Below are 23,186 nucleotides of genomic sequence, written 5' to 3'. Positions count from 1 at the left end.
GCCTTCAGTGGCCAGAATGGGTGAGACATGATCTCACAGAAGTCCTTCCATTACTAACCCTCCCAAGTCCTCCCCGTGCTTAGTGGCAACAGCTGCATAACCACATTTACAGCACAAGCAGTCAGAAAATTACTAACTCTCAAAGCTCGCCACAGGTTCCTGAAAAGCACACATCAAGCATCTGTAAATAGGATGAGTCCTGCCAATCAGTTTCAAGAAGTCAAAACCATCTTCTGTGCTATATCCATATCACGGATATGTGAGAGACCACTGAGGTTAGTGTGACAGCACAAGGGAACTAAGTCTACTATCTTGGACACTGAATCCAGTAAATTGAAATCAATACTGCATAAGAGATTGTACATATATAGTAAAATATTTACAACACTACTAAAGAATTAATGATAAGCTTTTTGTTTAATTGTTTGGTTTTTAAAGTTTCAAGATTTTATAATATTTATGTCTATTCAACTAGCCATCAGCCTTACCCTAGCTTCATACATTGCAAAAAAGCACCTGCAGGAAGGAACCTCAAAATGAAGGTAAGTTCAGTGTCAGAGGAAAATTATGTCAGAGCAGTGGGCACCTAGGAGTCCTCGGAGAGACATGAGAGGCTCTTATGGACATCGCCCCCATCCTCCTTCTTCAGGAAAGTGAGGAGGAGTAAAAATAGTCCCCACATGGACTGGGCATGCACATGGAAAACTGTTCACATTGAAGTAAAGGGGTGAAATGGAGTTGCTCAGACTACAGAGCTGAAGACAAGAGCAGAGACAAAAGCAAGCAAAGCCATGAGTAGCAAAACAGGAGGCCCTTCTCTGCAGGACAGTAGAAGGCATCCCTGATACTTGCCAGCCTCCTGCTGCTTGCCTAGCCCCAGCGAGTTGCGGCTTCCTACTCCTGTAAGCAGTTCCTCCTCTTCCTAACTCCCTCTAAGAGCTACTTTTCTTTTCTGCTTTCCATTTCTGAAATTCAGCTCTTTTCCTAACTGTCAGTTTATAGGTCTTCAACTCCTTCCTTTCCACTTCACTTTTTTTTTTTTTTGGTAAGAAATTTGGCAACTATGACAAATTGTGCAAGTAGCTGCCAAGGAAAAAAAGAATGCAAAACACAAGCACAGAAGCAACACTATTCACATTCTGATAGTGCTAGCAAATACGTCTCTATGAACAAGAGCTGCAGAGCCTAAGGATAAAGCCAGTAAAACAGAACATACAAATGGATGCATCTCATGCAGACGTTGCAGAATATGGTATAGCACAAGGGGACAAATATCACTATCTGCATCATTGTACCTGCATCATCTGAGACATCGTGTCGTTGCCGTAGTAGTGCAAAGAACTGTTTCTGTCAGTGAAGTCGTACTTGAAGCCTGCCAGGTGAACTTCGTGGCATATGTGAAATGCTAGCGTAATGGCAATGAGCCCCGTTGTTGGATGCTTGGGTTTCTAAAAAGGAACAGAACAAGCACAACATCCATAAATACCTGGCAGCTTGATGGGAACAACAAGCCTAAGAATCAAGGAAATCAAACTGGTTTTTCTATAGACATTGGGTTTTGTGGTTCAATCCCCTCACGTCTCATAATGAATAAGGTGCTGCCCACAGGTTTTCCATAACTGGGGTATCTGCTGTGTTGGCTTTCCCTGGGATTCTTTGGTTTCTAGTGAGGTTGACCTCACACTGTATTCCTCCCCCTAGCAGATGCATCCAGGAAAGTTTCCCCATGCCTCTCTTCAGCAACCCAATTTCATGAAACTGGTCAGGCTTCAATATGTTGGAGACCATTTCACCCCGTCAAATTGGACTGAATCAGCAGATGTGTTCAGAAGTTTCTAGATCATGGAGATCCAGACAAAAAGAAAATCTGATGCCTCAAACATTTATAACACTAAGCTAAGAACACACAAATGCTACTGCTGCATTAACTTGGCTGCATTTGAACTTCTTCAGAGCAGGGAAATTCCAGAAAAACACTGCTTTAGACCTCCCCCCACTATTTCCATTAGAAGAAAACAAACTGTAAAATTGCTTATTTCTCCCTACAGTGAGATAGCTCAGAAGTAAATGCAATGTAAAATATCAAGAGCAGGTCATAAATAGGTTTTAACTGTGCAAAATTAAAAGCACCTAACCAAAAAAAATCAGCATTTCACACAAGAGCAGAGAACACCTCATTGCAACTACCTGTCCTATCTGTGATTAAGTACATGACTCTCTAACAGCAGCAGTGGTGGCTAAAATTATCTAAGGAAGTAGAAGAGACAAGCTTTGTACAAAGAGGTGAACACTGTCATTAGTCTAAGTGACAAAGCTGAGGGGAAAAAGTGGCCTCAGAAATCAACAAAACTTTCAGGCACTAATGCCCTTCGTAGCTAAAATAACAATTTTACCAGACACCAAATAAGCTCAACACTTTCAGTAGCTGCAATCAAACACCAGCTGAGCACAAAGTCATATGCTTTTTTTGATCTCTTACCCAAGGCTCAGTTCATTTGCCTCTGAAAATAAAGTAGGCAAAACAGTGCTGGACAACTCTGTGCATAAAGGCAGCAGATGCACTCGATACAGGAAAATATTTCTTTGTATCGTATGATACAAGAACAAATTCCCATCAAAAATTACTAACATCAGCACTGTAAGCATAAAGTCACAGAATTAACTATCACCTTTTATGTAGAATTATTTTTTTGAACCTTTATACAGCGTTTGGAGTATTCCAAAAATGACATCAACTTAAAACACACTGTTGCTCAGGGCTCTTGCCAGTTAGCAAAATAACCTTCTTCCTGGGAGCCCAATAGCATAAACTTAATGGTGACTCTGTCACAATATCCATACTAAACATAACCCAAAAATTACGGCAGGAATGCTATATGTCAGGATTAGTGCTATTTGGAATACTAGACGTTGCAACTAGCTGTGTTTACCTTTGGCTACCATCAAGTTCACCTATAAAGAATATACTAAAAAAAGCAACACTAGTTATTTTAAAATGTATTGTCACGCTAGTGCCCTAGCAATATTCAGATATCTGCGGCCTGTAATGAAATTTGTTCAGCCAGTCTCATTTAATGTGAACAGGCGCAGCCCTGGAATGATTCTGCAACGCTTTCCGACTTCAGTGCTGCTGGGGCAGCAGATCCTATTTTACGGTTGTTCTTCCCAGCTCTGCTAACACCATCTTAGTTACTAACAAAGAAACATAAATGTTTGTGGGACTATGCAGAAACATGCACACAGGGAACATAAGCCTGGTGTAATGGAAAATACAGAGACAGTCAGGAAAGCAACACTGGTCTTCTGTATCTCCTGCAGGCAGAGGGAGCTGAAACACAGGACAGCGACGGCAGCACCAGCCCTCCCCAGGGATGCACTACAGGGATAGAGGGCTCCAAAGCTGGTCCTGCAAAAGGCCATCCTGCCAACAGGAACCCCTGAAGCACAACCTAGAGGTTCACCAGACCCCTACGCATCAGTTGTGCCAGAGCAACAGCAGACGTGTAGGCTCCCAGACAGGGAACACCTCCAAGATGGGGGAAAATGCAAGGACAAGGGCACCTGAGCTTGACCATCGCTGCCACCTGGGACGAGGGGCTGCAAAACCCCTGGGATGGAACAAGTGGAAAGTGGAGATGGCAGAAAGGGGCTCCAAGCATGGATAGACTCTGCTCCAGCTCTGGGCAGGGGCGCCCAGGGAGCAGGAGGGGAGCAGAGGGCACCTTACCCAAAGTGACAGAGGGGCCTGTGGTACCACCTCCAGGACACCACGCTCTGATAGCACTGGTCTTACTTTTACCCACACTGAGAGGGGAGCAGAGGAAGAGAAGGGATTTCTGGAGCCATGGATGTTCCATGGCCCTTCAGGAGATCATGAGGTGCCTAACTACTATACTGCTTTCTCCTCACGTTCAGCTCAAGAGCTGAAATGCCATGGAGCTCTGGCAAGCACACAGCCAAACTGGGTATTCTAGTTTGAGAGTTAATATGGGAGGGAAAATCTACTAGTAGGCTCAAAAAAAAAAAAAAAAAAGGCACGAAAACCCCCCAAAGCTAAAAAAAAAAAGCTCAACACCCTCAATTATTAGAAAGATTAAACCAGAAAAAAGTTGTGGCAGATACTGCACAGCAACAGCCTGTCAAACATTTCCACACGTGTCAGTTGGTTGATCCAAATGAAGTGGCTTCCTGCAATGACATGACCCCAGGGAACCGTATTTGTGCTGAATAGCACACAGTCAGCCCTGACTGCATAAGGGAGGTCTCCAGCTTGAAGCCTTACCTTTCATCAGAAACATTCTTCAGTCATAAACCAACAGTTAAAATGTATTTTTACATCCAAATTGCTGGTTAACTCATTACAATGCTTGGCATTGAATCAGTAAGCACAAGAATGCTGCTAGACATATGTCATTAGTGCTGGGCTGGAATATCCTGTATGCACCCAAGTCCCTACCCACCCTTAGCAGAGTGCAATTGCAGCAGTATTAGAATTACAGGGTTATTGGGTTTTGTTTGTTTGGTGTGGAGTTTTTTTAGTGTTTTCTTTCTGTTGGGGATTTTTGCTGGTTTGGGGTTTTTTTTGGTTTATTGATTTCATGGTTTGGGTTTGTTTGGGTTTTTTTTTAAGTAAAAACTATAAAACACTCTACATTTAATAATTCAAGACTCCTTAATATTTCTAAAGGCTCTTCAGATCTGCATCTTCCAACGCCTGTCTACTTTTCCCAATTTTGTAAAAGGAATTGTCTGCCCACAAAAAGCGTTCTCATTTAATACTACTTACAGAATCCACAAAAAGCTAATTTTGGCATACAAGGCTATCCACTCTCTGGATTTCATTTTCCCACCATTTTTGAGGATCATCTGAATACAAACTAATGCAATGTGAACCTAAAAGTTGTTCCAACACAGTCCGCTATAATAAAGAGATAATTACCTCTAAGTACACATTTAGTTGCACGAAACTAAAACGTTCAGAAGAAAAAAGCCTACCTCCTTTTTGGGAAACCTTGTTGGAAAACGAAGCCATTCATAAGCTGTTTTTCTGGTGATGCTGGGATCAAGAATTCTGATTTGACTAGATTTGTATATCATGTTCAGGGCTGGTTTCTTCCAAAAACCTTTAGCACTCTGTAACCGGCAAGGAAATAGACATTTTTTTTTAACAGCTATAAACAGTTGGGTTTGTAGCTACTCTAACCAGAGTAAAATCCAATAGCAGGAGTGTTGAGGAAGGAGTGTTGAACCACCCAGAGTTCAAATGAACACATGCCAAATTGTGCTCCTGCAACAGGATAAGCCACTGCAGCAGCAGAGGTTGGGGCCAGCTGGCTGGAAAACAGCTTTGCAGAAATGCTCCTGATGGACAACACAGAGCAGCAGCAGGCCCTGGAGACAGTAAACACTCACTGTGTGCTTGGCCACACTAATAACAGCATAGAGAACAGGTAGGCAGAAGTTACACTGTCAAGTCACAGAATGGTTGGGGTTGGAAGGGACGTCTGGAGATCATCTAGTCCAACCCACCTGCTAAGGCAGGTTCACCCAGAGCAGATTGCACAGAAATGTGTCCAGGTGGGTCCTGAATGTCTCCAGAGAAGGAGACTCCACAACCTCTCTCGGCAGCCTGTTCCAGTGCTCTGGCACCCTCAGAGTAGTTTCTCCTCATATTCAGACAGAACCTCCTGTGCTTCAGCCTGTGCTCATTGCCCCTCATCCTATCATTGGGCACCACTGACAAGAATCTGGTCCCATCTTCTTGATGGGACATTCTCAAGTACTTTGTGCCTTTCTGCAATCTCACAAATGCTGTTTCGGGCTCCCTCCTGCGCAAGAGAGAGTGATGAACTGGGGCAAGCTCAGCAGGCAGCCACTAAAACGGCTGAGGGGCCACAGCACACAGCAAAAAAGAAGGGTCTGAGGAGGCTGGGTTTGTTCAGCCCATCTTCAACTATCTGGTGGGGGGGGTACAAAAAAGAGACAGGATGACACCCTTCTCACAGTGAAAGGATGAGGAGAAATTTTTCGTGTGAGGGTGCTGCAGCACTGAAACAGAGGTTGTAGAAATATCCTTGGAAATACTCAAAACTTACCTGCACGATGCCCTGAGAACCTGGCATGGCTCTGAACTTGGCCCTGCTTTCCTTCAACAAGGTACTGGACTAAAGACCTCCAAAGAGAGGACCCGTCCAACATTATTCTGCAATTCCACCAAGTATGCAGGATAAAATAATGTGGGGAATGGCTGGAGCATGCACATCAGAATATGAAACAGCACTAGGAAGAGGATAAAAAGGTATTTCCAAGAGAAAAACTGCTTTGGGGCAAGGAACTGATCAATTGTGTGAGAAAGAGGACAAAAGCACTTATGGGAAAGGGATATTGAGCAGACTGACTAGGAGATACAGTGCTCCCCCCAGCTAGGAGGACTACAGTTAAAAGCAAACCAGGCATTTTCACATAAGCGTTGTGTGGCAAGCTGAGCCAAAGTGCATGAATAATTAAACTCACTATTTTCTGACCACCTAGTATCTCCCAAAGCCACTTCAAGTCACGTGGTTTGAAGACGATGAGAACAACAGTCGTATTAGGGTCATAGTGGATCGGATCCGAAAAGATGGATTCCGGGTAAGAAAGGCGGAAAGTTGTCCTCCTCCCAACATCATCTTCGTACCCTATAACAGGGCCATTATTCATTCTACAGAGGACAAAGACACAGAGACAGCCATGACCACCCCACCCACGTCCTTCCTGTATGGCGGCTGGCACACACACCAACCAGTCTGTGGGACAGACAGCGCGTCCAGGAACAGGAGGGTTTAGTGGCCCGGCATTTACTTATCACATTACATGGTAGATGAGCAATTATCATGGGCACTCACCCTCTAACTCTGAGGGATCAAGCACATATGGGATGCTGGCCAAGGCGGTTTAGAATACAATCACGCGATTGCTCATCACGTGTCACTTGAGCAGAAGGCCTTCTGATTTGGCTCAAACACAGAAACTGGAGAAGACCGAAGAGAATAACAATCCTGGAGAATTACCCATTGCTCCATTCATGCTACTAGATGATGCAAGTCACACAGGAGCCAATTCAAGGATGTTATAATACTCTTTACTGTCTAGAGCATACAGGAACAGGGATTATGACTGTGTACCTGATACTGATATGTCTTTGCTTTTATTTGTTTGTGGTTTTTTGGATGTCGAGTTTTTTGTGGGTTTGTTTGGTATTCTTTTTTAAAAAATTACTTCCACAGCTGGTGGGTCAGGTCGCTCTGCTCTAAGGTGTTAGAGGGGCTGTGTTTAAGTCTCCATCTTGCAGTTTTTGCTTGGTGAGTGTGTTGCATATTCTTTGGAGAATTCAGGCAGTCTCTGTGTGCTCCACTCCTGCCAATGCAACTGACCAGAATAGGAGGCACGCTGCTAAGCAGCAAATGTTTGCTAAACAAGGTAGGCAAAGATGGAAATATTTCGAAGTTTTATCAGAAGTTGTCATTAAATACAAACGCAAACACCACCTCTTTGTTCATTCACAGTAAACAAATGTGCACTATATTTCTGAAACAGTTCTGAATTTAGAGCTGTTTTTAAATGTGGGACACCAGTCGACATGAAAAGTTCCATTTTAAGAAGAGTAAATAGATCTACATGGAGCCCAAATACTTGAAATAGCTTAGAAATAAACCATGGAGCTTCTTTGAGTCATTATCCTACAATGAAAATAAGTGCAAGGTGGGTTTTTCTGTAAAGCACGAAGCTGACAGGCAAGCAAAGTTTTCTAAGAACAGGGATATTATCTGGATCACTTTCTATAGTTTTAAGTTTATAAGAAGAGCTACAACTCGAAGAATTGCATGTATTCATTTCCACCTTATCAGTATATTTGCAAATGCATGTCAAACTCCAGGCTTTGCATACAACTTTTTATGGTAGTGCTTGAAGACTGAAAAACTATTACTAAATCGAGCATTAGGATTGATAGCAAAGTAACAAAAATTAGACTTTGCTCAATGTTCAACACAACGTTGAAGCAGACAAACTGAAATGGCAGCTCAGAGGTTTTAGTTCAAGAAGGTTCAGGCACACTGTCTAACAGGGTAACTACAGGAAGAAGGGCTGTTTAATCAGTTAGCATCTCAGTTCCTGCAAAGGAGAAACTGACTTATCTTTTTCTTAATGTACAGAAAATTCTGTTATAACCAGCCAAACAGTCCATCCTCAGTTTTCTTGGTATTGGAGCTTTTTTCCCCCCCACCCCCTCTCCTTGCCTGTTCCTCTCCAAGCACTTCCCCAGTTTCCCTAATCCAGACACCTCTTCATCAGACCCAGCATCCTCTGGAAGCATCTCATAAGCTTCCAGTATGAAGTAACAAGCTTGAGAAAGAAGGGCAGACACCAACATGACCCTCCAGTTGACGCATGCATTGAGATGGACTTCCCACCATAAACGTTACATTTAACCCACCCTGAGCAGCGCACAAGCCAACATAGGGGCAAGACATGTGCGTGTGGAGGGTACGAGGCAGGGCTGCCCAGGCTGCTGGCTCACAGCAAGGGGCACAAGCAGGGCTCCGGGCTGTCACAGGCTTTGACCCATCCCCAGTGGCAGCATCTTGCACGTGTGCTACCTGTACACAAGGCAGATGGACCACCCAGTGATCCTTCCTCTCCTGGATCAGTCTGATCCATTTTTTCCTACCTTTTTTTTTTAAATGAAGGCTGTGACAGAGTAACTAAGTTTGGAACAGGCTGCCCAGGGAAATGGTTGAGTCACCATCCCTGGAGGTGTTTAAAAGATGTGTTGAATCATAGAATCATTTCAGTTGGAAGAGACCCTCAGGATCATTGAGTCCAACCCTAACCTAACTTAACTCTAGCACTAAACCATGTCCCTACAAACCTCATCTAAACACCTTTTAAACACCTGCAGGGATGGTGACTCCACCACTTCCCCGGACAGCCTGTTCCAGTGCCTGACAACCCTTTCTGTGAAGAATTTGTTCCTAATTTTTTCCTAATATCCAATCTGAACCTCCCCTGGCACAATTTGAGGCCATTTCCTCTTGTCCTGTCACTTGCTACTTGGGAGAAGAGACCAACACCCTCCATGCTACAACCTCCTGTCAGGTAGTTGTAGACAGCGATCAGGTCTCCCCTCAGCCTCCTTTTCTCCGGGCTAAACAGCCCCAGTTCCCTCAGCTGCTCCTCGTCAGACTTGTGCTCCAGACCCCTCACCAGCTTCATTGCCCTTCTCTGAACTCTCTAGTACTTCAGTGTCCTTCTTATGATGAGGGGCCCAAAACTGAACACAGTGTAGATGAGGTGCTTAGGGACATGGTTTAGTGCTAGTTAGGTTACTGTTCGACTCGATCTTAAGGGTCTCTTCCAAGCAAAATGATTCTAGAAGTAAAACAGGAAGTTTTATACATTTTCATTTGCAGAATAACTGAACTCTGAAGCTACTGGCTGACAGCAAAAATTTGTTAATTCTTTGCATGTACACAAAATAAAAAGGGAGATACCATTTACCTTATTATCACATCATATGAGTCAATTTTCTCCCCTAATGTCTTATTTCGAAGTACTCCTCCATTACCGACCACAACACACCGTCGACATGCAACGCTGTGGAAAAAACAGAACTTTTAATATGCATGACTTTCCTTGCTTCCTGTTGTTATTAATGATATATTTGCATTTGGCTGGCTTATTTACTGAGGTCCTGCATCTTTTACACTCCCTGGCCTCTACAGAGACATCCCAATCCTGTACCACATGCTAAGGCTGCTTTCAAATAATGCAGCTGCGTTATTTCAGGGACTGCCAAAGTCAGGAAATGGCTTCTCTCATGAACATGTATAGAAACAATTTTACTTTTTCTAGCGTTTTGCTGTTTAAGATCATCTAACCAGTAGTGATATGGGTGCCATTGGACAAATTATCTTCCACAATGCTTCAAAATTGTTCCAGTCTAGGGGTACACCAACCAGGATAGAATATGTCTGGAAAAACAAACTCAAATGAAAGTGTTTCTGCAATATTGTACAACTCCGCAACTCCAGAGATCTCCAACATCAGCTAAAGCAGCAAGATTTATGTTCACAATTTACCTTACAGACCTCTGAATTGTACTTGTGAAAAACCTCAACCAAATGACACACATGATGGCTCTTCAAATTAATATAATGATGATGATTTTGCTCCCTCTACTTTGAAAGTGCTGTCTAAACACGTTTAAACGTGCTGAAGCGTATACTGTCATGACATAAGAGAGGTACACTTGATTAAAAGTTGCATTCCCACATGACTAGATTCAAATTAGACAGCATTGATAAGTATATAAAACACTGTGAGCTATAGATTAGATCATCTACTATAGTCAAAATAGTAATTCCTTTTGGATTTAGGATATATTCAGAGTTAAAAAGCAACCATAAAAGCCAGCACGCAAATGTTGAGCTTACGAAAGTAAATTCTAACGTTAAGATTTAGATTTTCCAAGTTATCCCAGGTTTTCTAAGTGTATCTTTTGCTCTCTACTGTCTTATTTCAATGCTAATAAGATGTGTGCTTTGCTAAAGAAAAAGGCACACAGACAGGCTTGCTGGTTTTTTACTCAAGAAATTTTGCCTCAATTAGAGATGGCTTACATCCAATGCATAAGATTGCAAACTCCTCCTTACAGAACAACCACATGATTTTTTTGTTATAAAAGTGTTTCTTTATTCACAGTAAAAGTTGTATAACTCGGTTGTGGCAGAACAACGGCAAAATAAAACCACTGGTATTTTCTTCAGATACAAACAGGTTGACAGCTTCCTGAGGATGAGCCACTTCCCAGTGTTCCACTCCCATGGTTCTTCAAGTAAGAAAAAGGCTCCATGCCATTTCTTACTGTAGTGGACCCCAGGACTGTGGCCCAAAGAATACTTTAATCTGTCTTAAATGCCCAGTGTGACACTTTTTGCAGACTAATTAACACCTTTCTCCTTAGACAGTCCAACCTGCTTTTTCAGCTGAGGAGAGTATTATTCAACATGAATGAAAACAACCTGTTCCAGGTGAGACTGACTGACATGTCAGTGTACAAAGCAGTTCCCTATATTTCCTACAGATTTGTTAGTTAATGCAGTTATGTTGTACTGCATGTGGGCAAGGGAAAAAGCAACTGGGCCTCAAAGCAATGCTGAAAACCTGAAGCTTACAGAAAAGGTGAAACGAGAATAAATGCCAACTGCAATAAGCACTTTATTTCAAAAGAAATCCTGGGATAGCACCTCCTCACTTGCTGCTCTAGGACCACATCTGCAGAGGGAGTTGCCTTTAAAATTGGTATATATACATATTGCTGCTAAATGCAGCTCTCAGGGTAGGGTGACACGGAAAAAGCTGGCACACCTTTCTCTAGTGTTTCCTGAACAGCTTAGTAGAAGCCAAACATTCATAAAAAGATTTCCAGCTAATGCAAAAGTCCGTGTGACTAAGTACCTTGGAAATCAGAGGCGTTAAAACCTGTGACACCATCTGTCCTCAGTACGGCCATTCCCTCTACACCCACAAAACCCTTTCCTCTCCAGGACTGCTTGAGCTCATTCATTTTTCCAATTAGTTATTCAGCTTGATTTAAGATATCCTGAGAAAGCAGGCTGATGAACATATGCCTCTTGCAAAGTTTACAGTGGGAGGAAGGTAGCAGAAGTTACCTTTTTCCTGAATGACACTCTGTTATTTGCAGCTGTATCACAGAGCTCAGAGCAAGATCCTGAGCTACAGAGAAGCAATAGCGAGGAGAAACAGGAAGGAAAAAGGACAACTGGACAAAACTCCACAATCAGTAAGTGATGAAGACAGAATGAAAGAGAGGGGGGAAAAGCACAGAATTATTGTATCACCTTTTCCCATCATTTACAGCATGCCTCTGTAAATCACTGAAAGTTTCAATCATCACAAATCTCTGCAGCTGGAAAACTGAAGTATGAACCTCATCATCACAATGCAAAATCCTAAACAGCTACTCCCAGGTCCTGGTGATACCTCCTGGCTAGAGCACACCATGCATGAACTCATCTTCAAGTCTCAACAAAAAACAGAAAAAATTGCTCCTAATCTTGTTAAATATTTTCTTTTATACTCTCTATTTGGTGTGAATTTACAGAAACTATGTCAACTCCATTACAAATTATAAGCAGCCAAAAAGTTACTTTGAGGAGGCCCTGTTGCTTCTGTCCCATGTAGATGAACTTTGTGATTCCTTGCTACATACCTTCCAATTTCTGGCAGGGGCTATGATTCAAGCAGCTTCCTCACCATGTCAATCCCTACCTATTGAAATAATGCCTTCCATTCTGGCACAAAACTGAAGAGTTCTTTGGTTTCTCCTCTGCACCGTGTAGTTGTGATGTAGCAAGAAACACTCAGGGCAGGCAGGTTAACACAGAACATGACTTCAGAGCTGGGGAACTGAGGTTCGCGCAGCTACAGAAGCTGGGTAGCTGCTCTCAAGTCAAATCCGAACTCTCTTCCCTCTTACTGACAGATGCAGACCAGATCTTGTTCATGGCTACGAGCTGACTAATACTACTTAGATGGAAAACAGAGTGAAATCTGAAGTCTGATAAAGCTTTCAAACTCCAGTGCCCTTAATAACATGCAGACTCAAAAATAAAGTTATCAGCTGCCTTCAGAAAGTCAACAATGGCATCTAACACTGATAAGTGAATTTTGAAAATGGATTAAGTCAACAAGCAGATCAAACACTCCTGACGAATTGTAGATGAATACAGTAATAAATACAGTCAAACCAATTAGAAAGACCAGCTTTTAATCTCTGACAAGCTCAGGAAGTCGAAGGGGGCCAACTCAAACAGGAAGCCTGGCACGAACATGCTATTTTTGAATTGTCTCCTCCCCTTAGCCTCCCCCCAGCATGCAAGCACCTCCAGTTATGATCATAGGTCTGCTATGATCATAGTTCTATGTCCATAGTAGCACATATTCCACTGACAATGATAAGCACAGAGAGAAATGGTTCATTCTAGAGAGGACAAAAAAACAAAACAAGAGTCATAGGAAACTGATACATGAAATGAAGATAAAGAATATGTAAGCAAGGTTGGACTGTATTCAAAGATATTGAAGTTAAATAAATTGACCTGTACTTAGTGTAGACCACAGAAATCAACACATTGATTTTCAGACTGTTACTTCCTGATATTTTACCAACTCCACTTCTTAAAGTTGCCTATTTCATAATGTTTTCATACTAAAAAAAAACCAAACCCAAACACTCATCCCAAAGGGTAACTCTCAACCTTTCTCTAAGTCAATAAATTGGCAAGGAGATAAATAAATTCAGATGTCATTAAACAACATCAGGTGTACTACAAGTTAAATATAACAGACTGAAGTGTCTGGAGGTCCAGCTTACAACCACCAGCACAATATTGATGAAAGTGAAAAATGTTAAGACATCAGCTGTAACAATTGCTGTAACAACAGTTTGAGTGACTAAAGGATTGCATTTAGGTGTTAGTGGTCTACTTAAGAGTATCAGTGATTCCTGACGCAAACTGCATGGCAATTGATCTCCAACATCTGAACGCAATTCCTTTAGTCACTCAAACCACTGCCCTATTCACACTGTGTACATGAGCCTCTTAATCTCTAGGCCAGGCATTAGTTTACATATTTTGTTTATATGGTGAAATGGTAAAAGAAACATTTTCCTAGTTCATAACAGAAAAATATTGTTAAGTGGAAATGTAGCCTTTCAAGGTCAAAAGGCTTTGCATCTTCCACATTCCACTGAAATACTGTTTCTCTGCAGAAGGAAAAAAAAAGATCTCAACCTCAACTCCTTCAACACACACCCCCATAGTCAGTTGAGGAATGCAAATTATTTCCTTGGAAGTTATTTCGTAAAAGGAGGGTGCGCAGGTCACATTTTGTTGACTCAGGATTGCGAAAATGTATTTGTAAGAATTTATTGCTGTTGAGCTTAGAGCCCTGCGAGTGCCCAGCAAGTAACTATGAGGACACCACGAGAACACAGCCATGACAAAGAATGCCACGTGGGCAGAGCAGTTCAATGGAAGCTGGGTGCCAGCATCAGTAAGGCTGCTGTTGTAGATACACACTCTTGCAGTAAGTTTGTTTCCCAGGTGAGTCTGAAACAAGCAGTCTTCAGAGAGCCCGTGAGGCCACCTTATTACGCTAGTTACTGGGGGTCTCTGAAAGGCCAGTGAAACTCCAGAACATGGCTGTTCAGGGGTTACTCTCTGCATATACCCCTAGCCTGGAAAACCCTTTCTCCTACAGACTATTCTACCGAAGTCAGTGACACTATTCAACTCCAGTTTTGGAGAACTAGACCTTTATACAGTGACGATTCCACCTGAGTTTGGAAAAAAATCCCTTGCAGCTGACTATGCACAGTTTTATCTAAGTCACACACAAACACAGTCATATAAGCACCATAGACTGGGTGCTCAGGTAGACTAATATTTGTTAAAATACATTATAGCAGGTTCCCTCACTCCACTCCAAGAATATTTTATAGGGAAATTCGCTTTGCATTCTGCCAAGAAGGCTGAATTGGGCAACAGCAATATAGAGCTGTATAATAATTCTGTATTACAAGAGAATGTCATTAGGATTGATTTCCAAAGTGTTTCACATTTAAAAGCCACTGTATCTTGGTTAAATGTATATAAAAAAGCCCTTCCTTACTACAGTGTTATACACTAAACCTGATGGAGCTAAAAAGAATACATTGTATGAAGTCATTGTACACTTGATTGTTTATACCACTGCCTATTAAATGGTAATAGTTCTCACTTTGCTTCAGTACTACTGAAGTATATTGCTTTTATTAAAATGAAGCCTACTTCCCAGAACCACTAAACATATCTGTATGTCAGAGAACCTACATTCAAAGGATAAGACCAACTACTTTATTTTTGATGGATAGAACAGACACTCCCATTTAAAAAGTGCTATGCTGTACTGCAAGCGTCTCTGCTTTACATCCAAAACTATTATAGTGCTGAACTTGTGATTTCAGGAAACTTCTAATACAACATTTGGCATTTTCCTCCGAACTCCAGATGAAAAAAAAACCTAGCCTTTGGCAGCCAATTCAGTCTAAATTTCCCCAGTTATCACACTCCTGATAGAAAATACAGTGTTTTTTCCTTTTTTTTTCCCTGAACATCCCAGAAATAGATAATAAACAGAAGGAAAGGAAGGAGCACAGTAGGTGAAGAAAAGGAAAACTGGGTATTAAAACCAAGATAATTCTTAGGCTTGAACTCCAATTATTTTGTTCATATTCCACTTAAGTTTAATTAAAATGTGATCCTGGCATTTGCCTTGAAGCAACAATCTTCTGTTTGATCTCCTTGATTAAAAACCAAAACCAAGTACAGCCAACCTGAGCATTATCTGCATTCAACTCTATTAAGAAGTCTGCCTATTAACATGACATATTGCAGGTTGTCAGCCCATTTGCTAGACTGCAAACCTAAGAAGTCAGTCACACTACTTGGTAAACACTGGAATTTAGTATACTAGCCAAGTCTACTACACCACCTCAAAAAACCACAACCAAACCGCACGCAAAAAAACCACACCACACCAAAACAAAAACCCTACACCACACAAAACACACCCCAACAAGTCACGCACACAGCAAGACCCTCCAAAACCAAACAAAAACTCCCAGCAGAAGTGGCTTCTAACCAAGAGATTTAAACAGGGCAATCTAATGCACAGGAAGCAAGTTATCTAAGGCATGCTCTGCTCCGTGCCGCACCCCAGTTACCCCGAAATGCCAGGAACGGCCTTTCTTGGCCACCTACATCTCCCTCATTCATGGGAAAAGGAAGCTGAGTGTACATGTGAACAAGGGCGTGCAACAGGCTGGTGGATGCAGGGGCACGGGCATATTCGTAAGATTTTATTTGCGTAGAAACAGTCATTGGTTTGCATCTGTTTATCTCAAACATTTTCCAGCTTACACTAATAATGGCTTTGAAAGAGGAGATCACATTCCATTTTTAAGGGGTGGTTTCACTTTCCTTGAGTATAAAAAAGATACTACAGGAAAGTGGGACTGCATTCAGCTAACAAATTCATAACACACTTATAAAAAGAAATCTAAGTTTAAGCTCCCTTACAGAAAAATTATTCTGAAATGCTGGTGCTATTTATGTTTAAAACCAAACTGATTTAAATCTTGGTATCAGTTACATACTGCTTGAACACTGTCAGTCAGATCTGCATCTTGGCTAACTTGAGCAATCTCAGGATAAAGACGCTGACATTCTTTTTCAGATAAATATTAAATATTGAAAATGCAACGAACACGGACAGTAACAAATAAACCATCTCACCTGTCATCTTCATTGGAAAGTCCGCAGTTCTGCAGTCTTGAAAGAGCTAAATGAAAAAATTGCTCTAGAAAGCAAATATAAAGACAATTAATAAAAGTGTTCAGTGCTTTCCAGTATAAAAATAATCATGCCACCCTGACTACAGCATTTTCAGACACAGTTTTTACACAATGGGTATAAAAAACTCAAAGTAAGAATGCTTGTAATTTAGTGCCACAGGTCAACCAACGATGCCAAAGAAATTTATCAGAGCTACTCTCTGGGAAGCTTTTCTTGCCCCAACACTCCCTTGTTGGAAAATGGCATGGGATTTGTATTTTAAAAAGAAAAGAAAATTCTAGCTACATTAAATAAGCATTGGAAGTGTTTCCAAGACATGCATCCTAATTCACTTTGTTTTTTCCTCTACACACCTTTGAACTAAACGGAAGCAGCCTTGACCCAAGAGGAGGGGCTGCACAGCCAGGGACAGTAATATCATCACATCTTAAATATCTTTAGCACTCCAGCCCACAGAAAAACAAAAGGAAGCTGAATAAGCTCCACTCTTTCTCACTCCCATCTTTTTGGAGCTCCTCTGCTAAGAGAGGCAACGCCAAGATGGTGTTTTATTTGTTAAAAATAGGAAGGTGCCAGGTCAGAGGGACTAAAGGAAACCTTTAAGTCACTGCTAAATATCCCCAAAAGGATTGGCATCAGTGAACAGGAAAGACCAGGGCCAGAGATTCAGGTGGCTTTACATGACATTTAGGTATTTCTGTTAAAAAAGAAGGTACAAGGGGAACACAAACCTGCTCTCTTTATTCCATAAGGCAGCTCAAACTTATCGCTCCCGTGGAACTCTGCCACTCTGATAAAATCATTAGCGCACAGGAACGGGTATATTTTGTCAACACTAATGAAGGAAAAAAGAAAGAAGTTTCAAAAATCCACATGACATATTTGAATAAGCTAATAATTCATGCAATTTCTTTTTAAAAGAAAGCTTTCTTTATCCTACCTTCAAGTATTACCGATTTTTAAAAGGAGAAAACTCATGGACACAGGGAAAGAATGCAGGTGACAGAAAAGACGACTTTATGATGGAAAATATCAGTAGAGAGTGAGATAAATGATTTCTCTGTTAATTTAAGTTATATAGAGCCATTAAAATTACATGACAAAGCTTACACCATGAAACAGCATATTTAAGAGAATGCATAACCCAAGAAGACAATAACTTCAGGTTTGAAAAGTACATAACAGAGGCAGCAAGGAAAATTAAGAGTTATTATTATATACAGCAATTTAATAAATAAGAATGGGATTTGAAACAAGGTGTTTTGACCTGAAAATATCATCCCCTGAAAATATCAGCTTATTTGAGATGTGCTCCTACTCCAAACAAGTGGCACTTCATGGCTGTGTTTACATTATTAAGCAGTTTGGGGCAACAGGGGTATAGCCATACAGCAAAAAGGTATGGAGTTCTCACATCCACATTATACACATCTCACTGGTTTTTAACTCTAGACTAACTCCAGCAGGGTCCCAGATTGAACACTGCAGCACATTGGGTATGCTCCGGCAGAGCATCTTCAGGTGTCTGAAAGGTCCCAGGTCAATGTGCCAGGGCTGCCCTGTCATGAGAAGTACAGCATGTGTGGATCACAAGGAGGTTTGCCTCCAAAGCCCATTCCTCCTGCAAACTAGGGCATGACAGTATCATATCTTATAAGCATCAAGATAGAAAGAACAGGTCACTTCTTTCTTCAAACGACAGTAACCACAGACAAGGGTTATTTTAGAGGAGAGAAGGGACTCTATTACCTTTATCTGCCAAGTCAAGGCAAAAGAATGAACAGGAAACCAAATCCTGTCACATGCTGCTGTGCCCCTGGCTTTACCTTGGAGTTAAGTGGACATGCACTCACTGAACCAGCTGACATTGTAGCAATCCTGCATACTAGGCCTTATATTAAAATGTTAATGCAGAAGCATACAGTCACAGTGAGAAAAAATAGTGTTGATCATAAATACCCACAGCCAGTATATAACTTGCTTCTCCTTTAAGAATATTAATGGCTGTTAAAAAAAATCCCCTGCCTCTCAGCTTCATAAATCAAGTATCTCTCTCTTTAAGCTCTACATATTCAGAAGATACTAACAGTAAAAAACAAAACAAAAACAACACACCCCCACACAGCAAGAACTGTGCCATAGGTTAAGTAAGAAAGATCAGCCAACTTTGAGATATCATGCACTAAGCACCCATATTCCCATATTAAGTTTTGTAACTTGCCTTGCTGTTCAGAAGCAGCTGGTAAGCTTAGACATAAATAATTCACCTAGTGCAAAGAGATCCTTAATTCTAACTCTTCTAGCTCTGGTTGCTTTCCAATAAATAATTCTGCCAGGTTAAAAAACCTTTCAACCTCCCCAAGCAATTACCGAAGTGCGCAGACCAGATCTTCAGCTCACACAAACCATCCCCATGAAGGAGCAATGGAAATACACCAGAGACTCTTATTCTAGCTCTGCACCTACCTTCTTCTTGCTGCTCATCCCCAAGTCCATCCCTGTACCCTCACACAGCACCAGAGCTGCTCTGACACAGTGACAGCCTGGGGGACATTGGGTGGGTAAGGGACCCAGGACCACTGCTCTAGGCCCAGCACCTAACCAACACTCAAAGACTACAGGACTGCTTCAGGAGAGAACAAACTGAGATCCTTCCATGTTCTTTAGAACTATAACAGCATTGAAATAAAGCCATGCTTTCTTGTACACTAAAAGGAAAAAAAAAAAAAAAAAAAAAAAAAGGCAGGAATGATGTCTTTGCTTAGAGCTTCCACGACTCCTTCAGACAGGACTTGGCCTAAACATCTTCCCAGGCTTTCTCGGGGACATTGTTTGCTCTGGTAAAACACAAAGCCAACAATACAGCCTGTCCGCTTCTGGTCCTGTAGCACTCCCTTGATCTCATTTAAGACTTGTATTTCTAACAAGAAAAACTTCCTCACAAACATCTTGGATGCACTTTTGTGACTGGACATCTCCTTTGTTTTGGGTTGAAGCTCTTGCTTTTTTCATCTGACTGCTTCTTTACAAAGGAAGCTTCCTATGAATACTTTAAAGTGGAGGACACCTACACACAATTCAACAATACTATCAAAAGAGGAAAACCATGAATAATCCCAAATTTCTTTAAAATTAAAGTCCATTAAAATTAAAACTCCATTGAAGGGGAAGAATCTTATACCATTAAGGACTGGGTGAATTTTTGCACATTTCATACTCTTCTTTCCAAATAAAATCAAGATATTTTCAAAACTTCTCTGGTCCCTGGCCGCTACAGAAATACTTAGCTACTAAAAAAGTCTTAAAAGTCCAGGTTCTTAATAGCAGCATGACTGAGTTTCAGTCTTGGACATGACAGCTCCTTTTACGGGGAATGTAAAAACAGGTAAAAAATATTAGGCTTGTATTTCAATAATTAAAATTGTTTCACTGTTATTAGCTACAATATCTGAAGAGGAAGTCTGTCTTTATTCGGTACATCACCACGTTAAACTGGTTGTGTGGTATTGTTCAGATGCTGAACAATGGCAAATTAAACCATTTGTGTTGCCACAACCAGGAAAATCAGCAATGAACCCCAGCCCAAAAGTTATACCTTCCAGAAGTGAATCAAAATGTAAAATAGTCCAGAATATGTAAATAGCCCATTTTTACCTCAATCAGCACAGCCTTTACCCTCCACCTCCCACAGAAGACTCACCCCAATAATGATTCAAATGCTGGTTTCAGGAGACAAGTGTCCAGTACATTCCTTCTCTCCACATCTGTAGGTGGCAGCCTGCAAAACAATTTAAAATAAATAGCAAGAACAGTAACGGGCAGCAGCAATAAGGTAGGGAAGCTTGGACAAGCCAAATTAGTAAGCTGATTACTGGGTTAACATCATACCAGATTTTCATTATTGCCTCTATCTGTATTCTAAAAAATGGATTTTTCTAGTTTTACTGGTAAAGGCTTTTATCTCATGCTGCTGCTCCAAGGCATCTTCAACCTCCCTTGCTCACCAGCTATCAAAGCAGCCATAACTAGACATGAGATCTCATGCCCACCAGCAGAGAAGCAAGACACCTGGACTGAACCACCCCCTGCAGCCATACCAGATAGCATCACCAGCGCTCCTCAGAGGAGTCTTGTTTGGAGAGGGGAATAGACAGCACCTCATAGGGTTCTTCAAGGAAAATGAGATTCTTTGGGGATAAGTCATTCCTCTCATAATAAGGCTAAGACTTACACTTCTAAGCACATTCCCGCCTTGGCAATCTAGCCCAATTAATAACAAATACGAAGCCCAGAAAGGAGGGTAAAGTTCAGTGTGAGCAATGTGTGCATCTGGGCTGCATAAAGAACAGAAGGATGAAACCACCACATTAGAGTCAAACAGACCATTAAGGTTAATTGCTTTTGGTAACCTCAAGTTGTCATGTGAATACTGACACTGAGGAAGCATTCTGCGAAATCTATCAGCTGGCCAGCTGGTTGCTTTCCACCATCAGCCTCACAGACAGCATTTTACAGACCAGTTTCAGAGAGAACAGAGCCTGCTTTTAAGTTTCAGCATAGGCGCTCATTAGCCCCACCACTCTAATTGCAGGAATTTAATAGCACGAGATCTGCTTCTACGCATACTTGCACATCACAAGTGAACAACACCTTTGATTTATTAAATTTTACACACAGAAGTTGCCCTCATAGCTCTGCTAATTTTATTCAGGTATAACTCAAAATTACAGAAATTTTGATGTTGTAAACAAATGTCCTTCAAACAATTAATTGCTTGTTACAGACAGTCACTGTAAGTGGCCATAAATATTAAACACTGGAAACATTACATGGATAAATTCTTTTCTGCCAGACATGTTACAATTGTGTTCATAACAGAAACAGCCAATGGACATAGCTGTACAATAACAAGTTGAACAGGGAGCCTACAAACAAAGGCTACGAATTTTAGTCTCAATACCTCCCACCTGCCCAAAACCCAACCAACCAACAAAACCCACCACAAAAATGCTCAACTGCTGAACTTACTGGGTAACTCCACTAGTCTCATAGGAAGGAGGGGCCCTCACAGAAGAAGACTGTCCATAAAAGCTAATCCTGCAAAAAGGGAAATGTCACACTGTGGTTTGCTAGAAACAGAAACCACAACAAAAAGCCACTTGTATCAATTGTATGCTATACACAAGACAAATAGAGGCACATCAATCACTACATTTGAAAGCTATCACTATTATCTTCATAACACAAACAATCTGGTCAGTCCTGGTCACAGCTGTGCAAAGGCCAATGGAAACTCAAGTTCTTCAACAAGCACCCTGAATTTTAGGTCCCAAGCCACCTGTCCCGTGCAGCCTGGGGGCAGTGAAGACTCACTTCCCACACATTTGCCACCGGGACTTGGCAAATCTCAATATTTCAAAAGGTGCCCACTACACCCGCAGTTATTCCCATGTGTGGAGCAGGTCTCCCCCACACCATTTATCAGACATCTAAAGGAACACGCTAACACTAAACACACATCGGGCTGGGGGGAAGACATGGACAGACGACACACACATATAAGATCCCTCTCCTCACCTGAGCACTTCTTTTCACAAAACTCAGAAGGGCTCACTGTCTCTGAGGTCCTGACCTCTCCAAACAACCAGGCTCAAATCGACTACTAGGTTTTAAGAGTGACACAAGGGAAGGCAGGGACAGGACAGAACAATCACATTCATTCCCTCACAGTACAAAACCAAAACAAACACAAAAACCCAACAAGCAAACAAAAAAACCACAACAACAACCACCCCACATCCTCAAAACAAACACACAGAGTAGTAATCACTTCTGTTGATTACTAGTAAACAGCTGTTCAGTGACACAGCAGCTCACAGCCGCATTTCTCACACAGCCATGAGGGTGTTTGCACTATAAGCGAACAAGGCATCACCATACCAGTAGAGGTTATTTCTCCACAGATTTCCATGCAGTATACCATACATAACGGCAGCAGCCAGGATAAAAAACAGAAGAATTCGTTTCATGACTGGTAGATCTGAAACATAAGAAAAACAAGAAAAAAATTCAAGTTATGGTATTAACATGAACTTTCATAAAGCATCTTGAAACCTACAAATGGAAATCATCATCAATACAGCCATCCTCTATCACCACAAATTTGACAGGGGATCACCCCAGCTTGATTTCTCACACCAAGTGCCAATCACAGAAGCTGAACGCTGCTCTGCTCTTACCACACGTGCATACTCTTCCACAGAAACATTAAGAGTGGCTCACTCTAGGCTCTCTCTGTAGACACAGGAGGAAGATGGGCTCTTCCAGAAGCATGTCAGAGTAGCAACTCCTTTCTGTACACTGGCAGCCCAAAGAAACCAGCCCCTTGGTTCAGAAGTTGGCCTTCACAGGTATCCGCACTTCCCCTCTTTATTGCGTCACCCACTATCGGTTTCCGTAACTACACACTTAAGCACTGGCACATTGCAGGAGGCAGACAAGCTGATGCTGATGAAGTGGAACAGCATATGAACTGTCACAAATTGCTACCGGCTTTGTTAGGATCACTGAATATTCTTAGAAGTCTGGTTTGGGACATTTAAAACTGCACTGAAGCTGTGTGCTTATGCCCTCATGTCCTGTACAGTCTCCAGCTCTTGACTCAGGCCAGACCTCATTGCTTCAGTGACAGAAGAATGCTGTCTTCACACATCACAAAGCAAGGAA

At 41.7% G+C, this 23,186-nt stretch overlaps 1 protein-coding gene across 5 annotated transcripts in view; it reads right to left on the bottom strand.

The window, feature by feature from the left end:
* The window catches only part of ST3GAL6 (ST3 beta-galactoside alpha-2,3-sialyltransferase 6), a 48,879-nt gene that overhangs the window by 4,979 nt on the left and 20,714 nt on the right, over window positions 1–23,186 (bottom strand). For all 5 annotated transcript variants that reach the window (XM_065631440.1, XM_065631458.1, XM_065631449.1 and 2 more), the window contains exons 2-10: window positions 22,401–22,500; window positions 21,489–21,557; window positions 20,161–20,238; window positions 17,192–17,295; window positions 16,401–16,464; window positions 9,538–9,633; window positions 6,514–6,700; window positions 4,996–5,133; window positions 1,296–1,448 (exon numbers count right to left, since the gene is read on the bottom strand). In XM_065631440.1, the coding sequence (XP_065487512.1) occupies window positions 1,296–1,448; window positions 4,996–5,133; window positions 6,514–6,700; window positions 9,538–9,633; window positions 16,401–16,464; window positions 17,192–17,295; window positions 20,161–20,238; window positions 21,489–21,557; window positions 22,401–22,489 (978 nt within the window). In that variant the 5' untranslated portion in view covers window positions 22,490–22,500. The remainder of the gene's footprint in view (window positions 1–1,295; window positions 1,449–4,995; window positions 5,134–6,513; window positions 6,701–9,537; window positions 9,634–16,400; window positions 16,465–17,191; window positions 17,296–20,160; window positions 20,239–21,488; window positions 21,558–22,400; window positions 22,501–23,186) is intronic.

This window comes from Caloenas nicobarica, chromosome 1 (assembly GCF_036013445.1).
Source record: "Caloenas nicobarica isolate bCalNic1 chromosome 1, bCalNic1.hap1, whole genome shotgun sequence".
NCBI classification, from domain to species: Eukaryota; Metazoa; Chordata; class Aves; order Columbiformes; family Columbidae; genus Caloenas; species Caloenas nicobarica.
The sequence above is the reverse complement of the archived record's forward strand: the minus strand, read 5'-3'. Positions and strand labels throughout refer to the sequence as shown.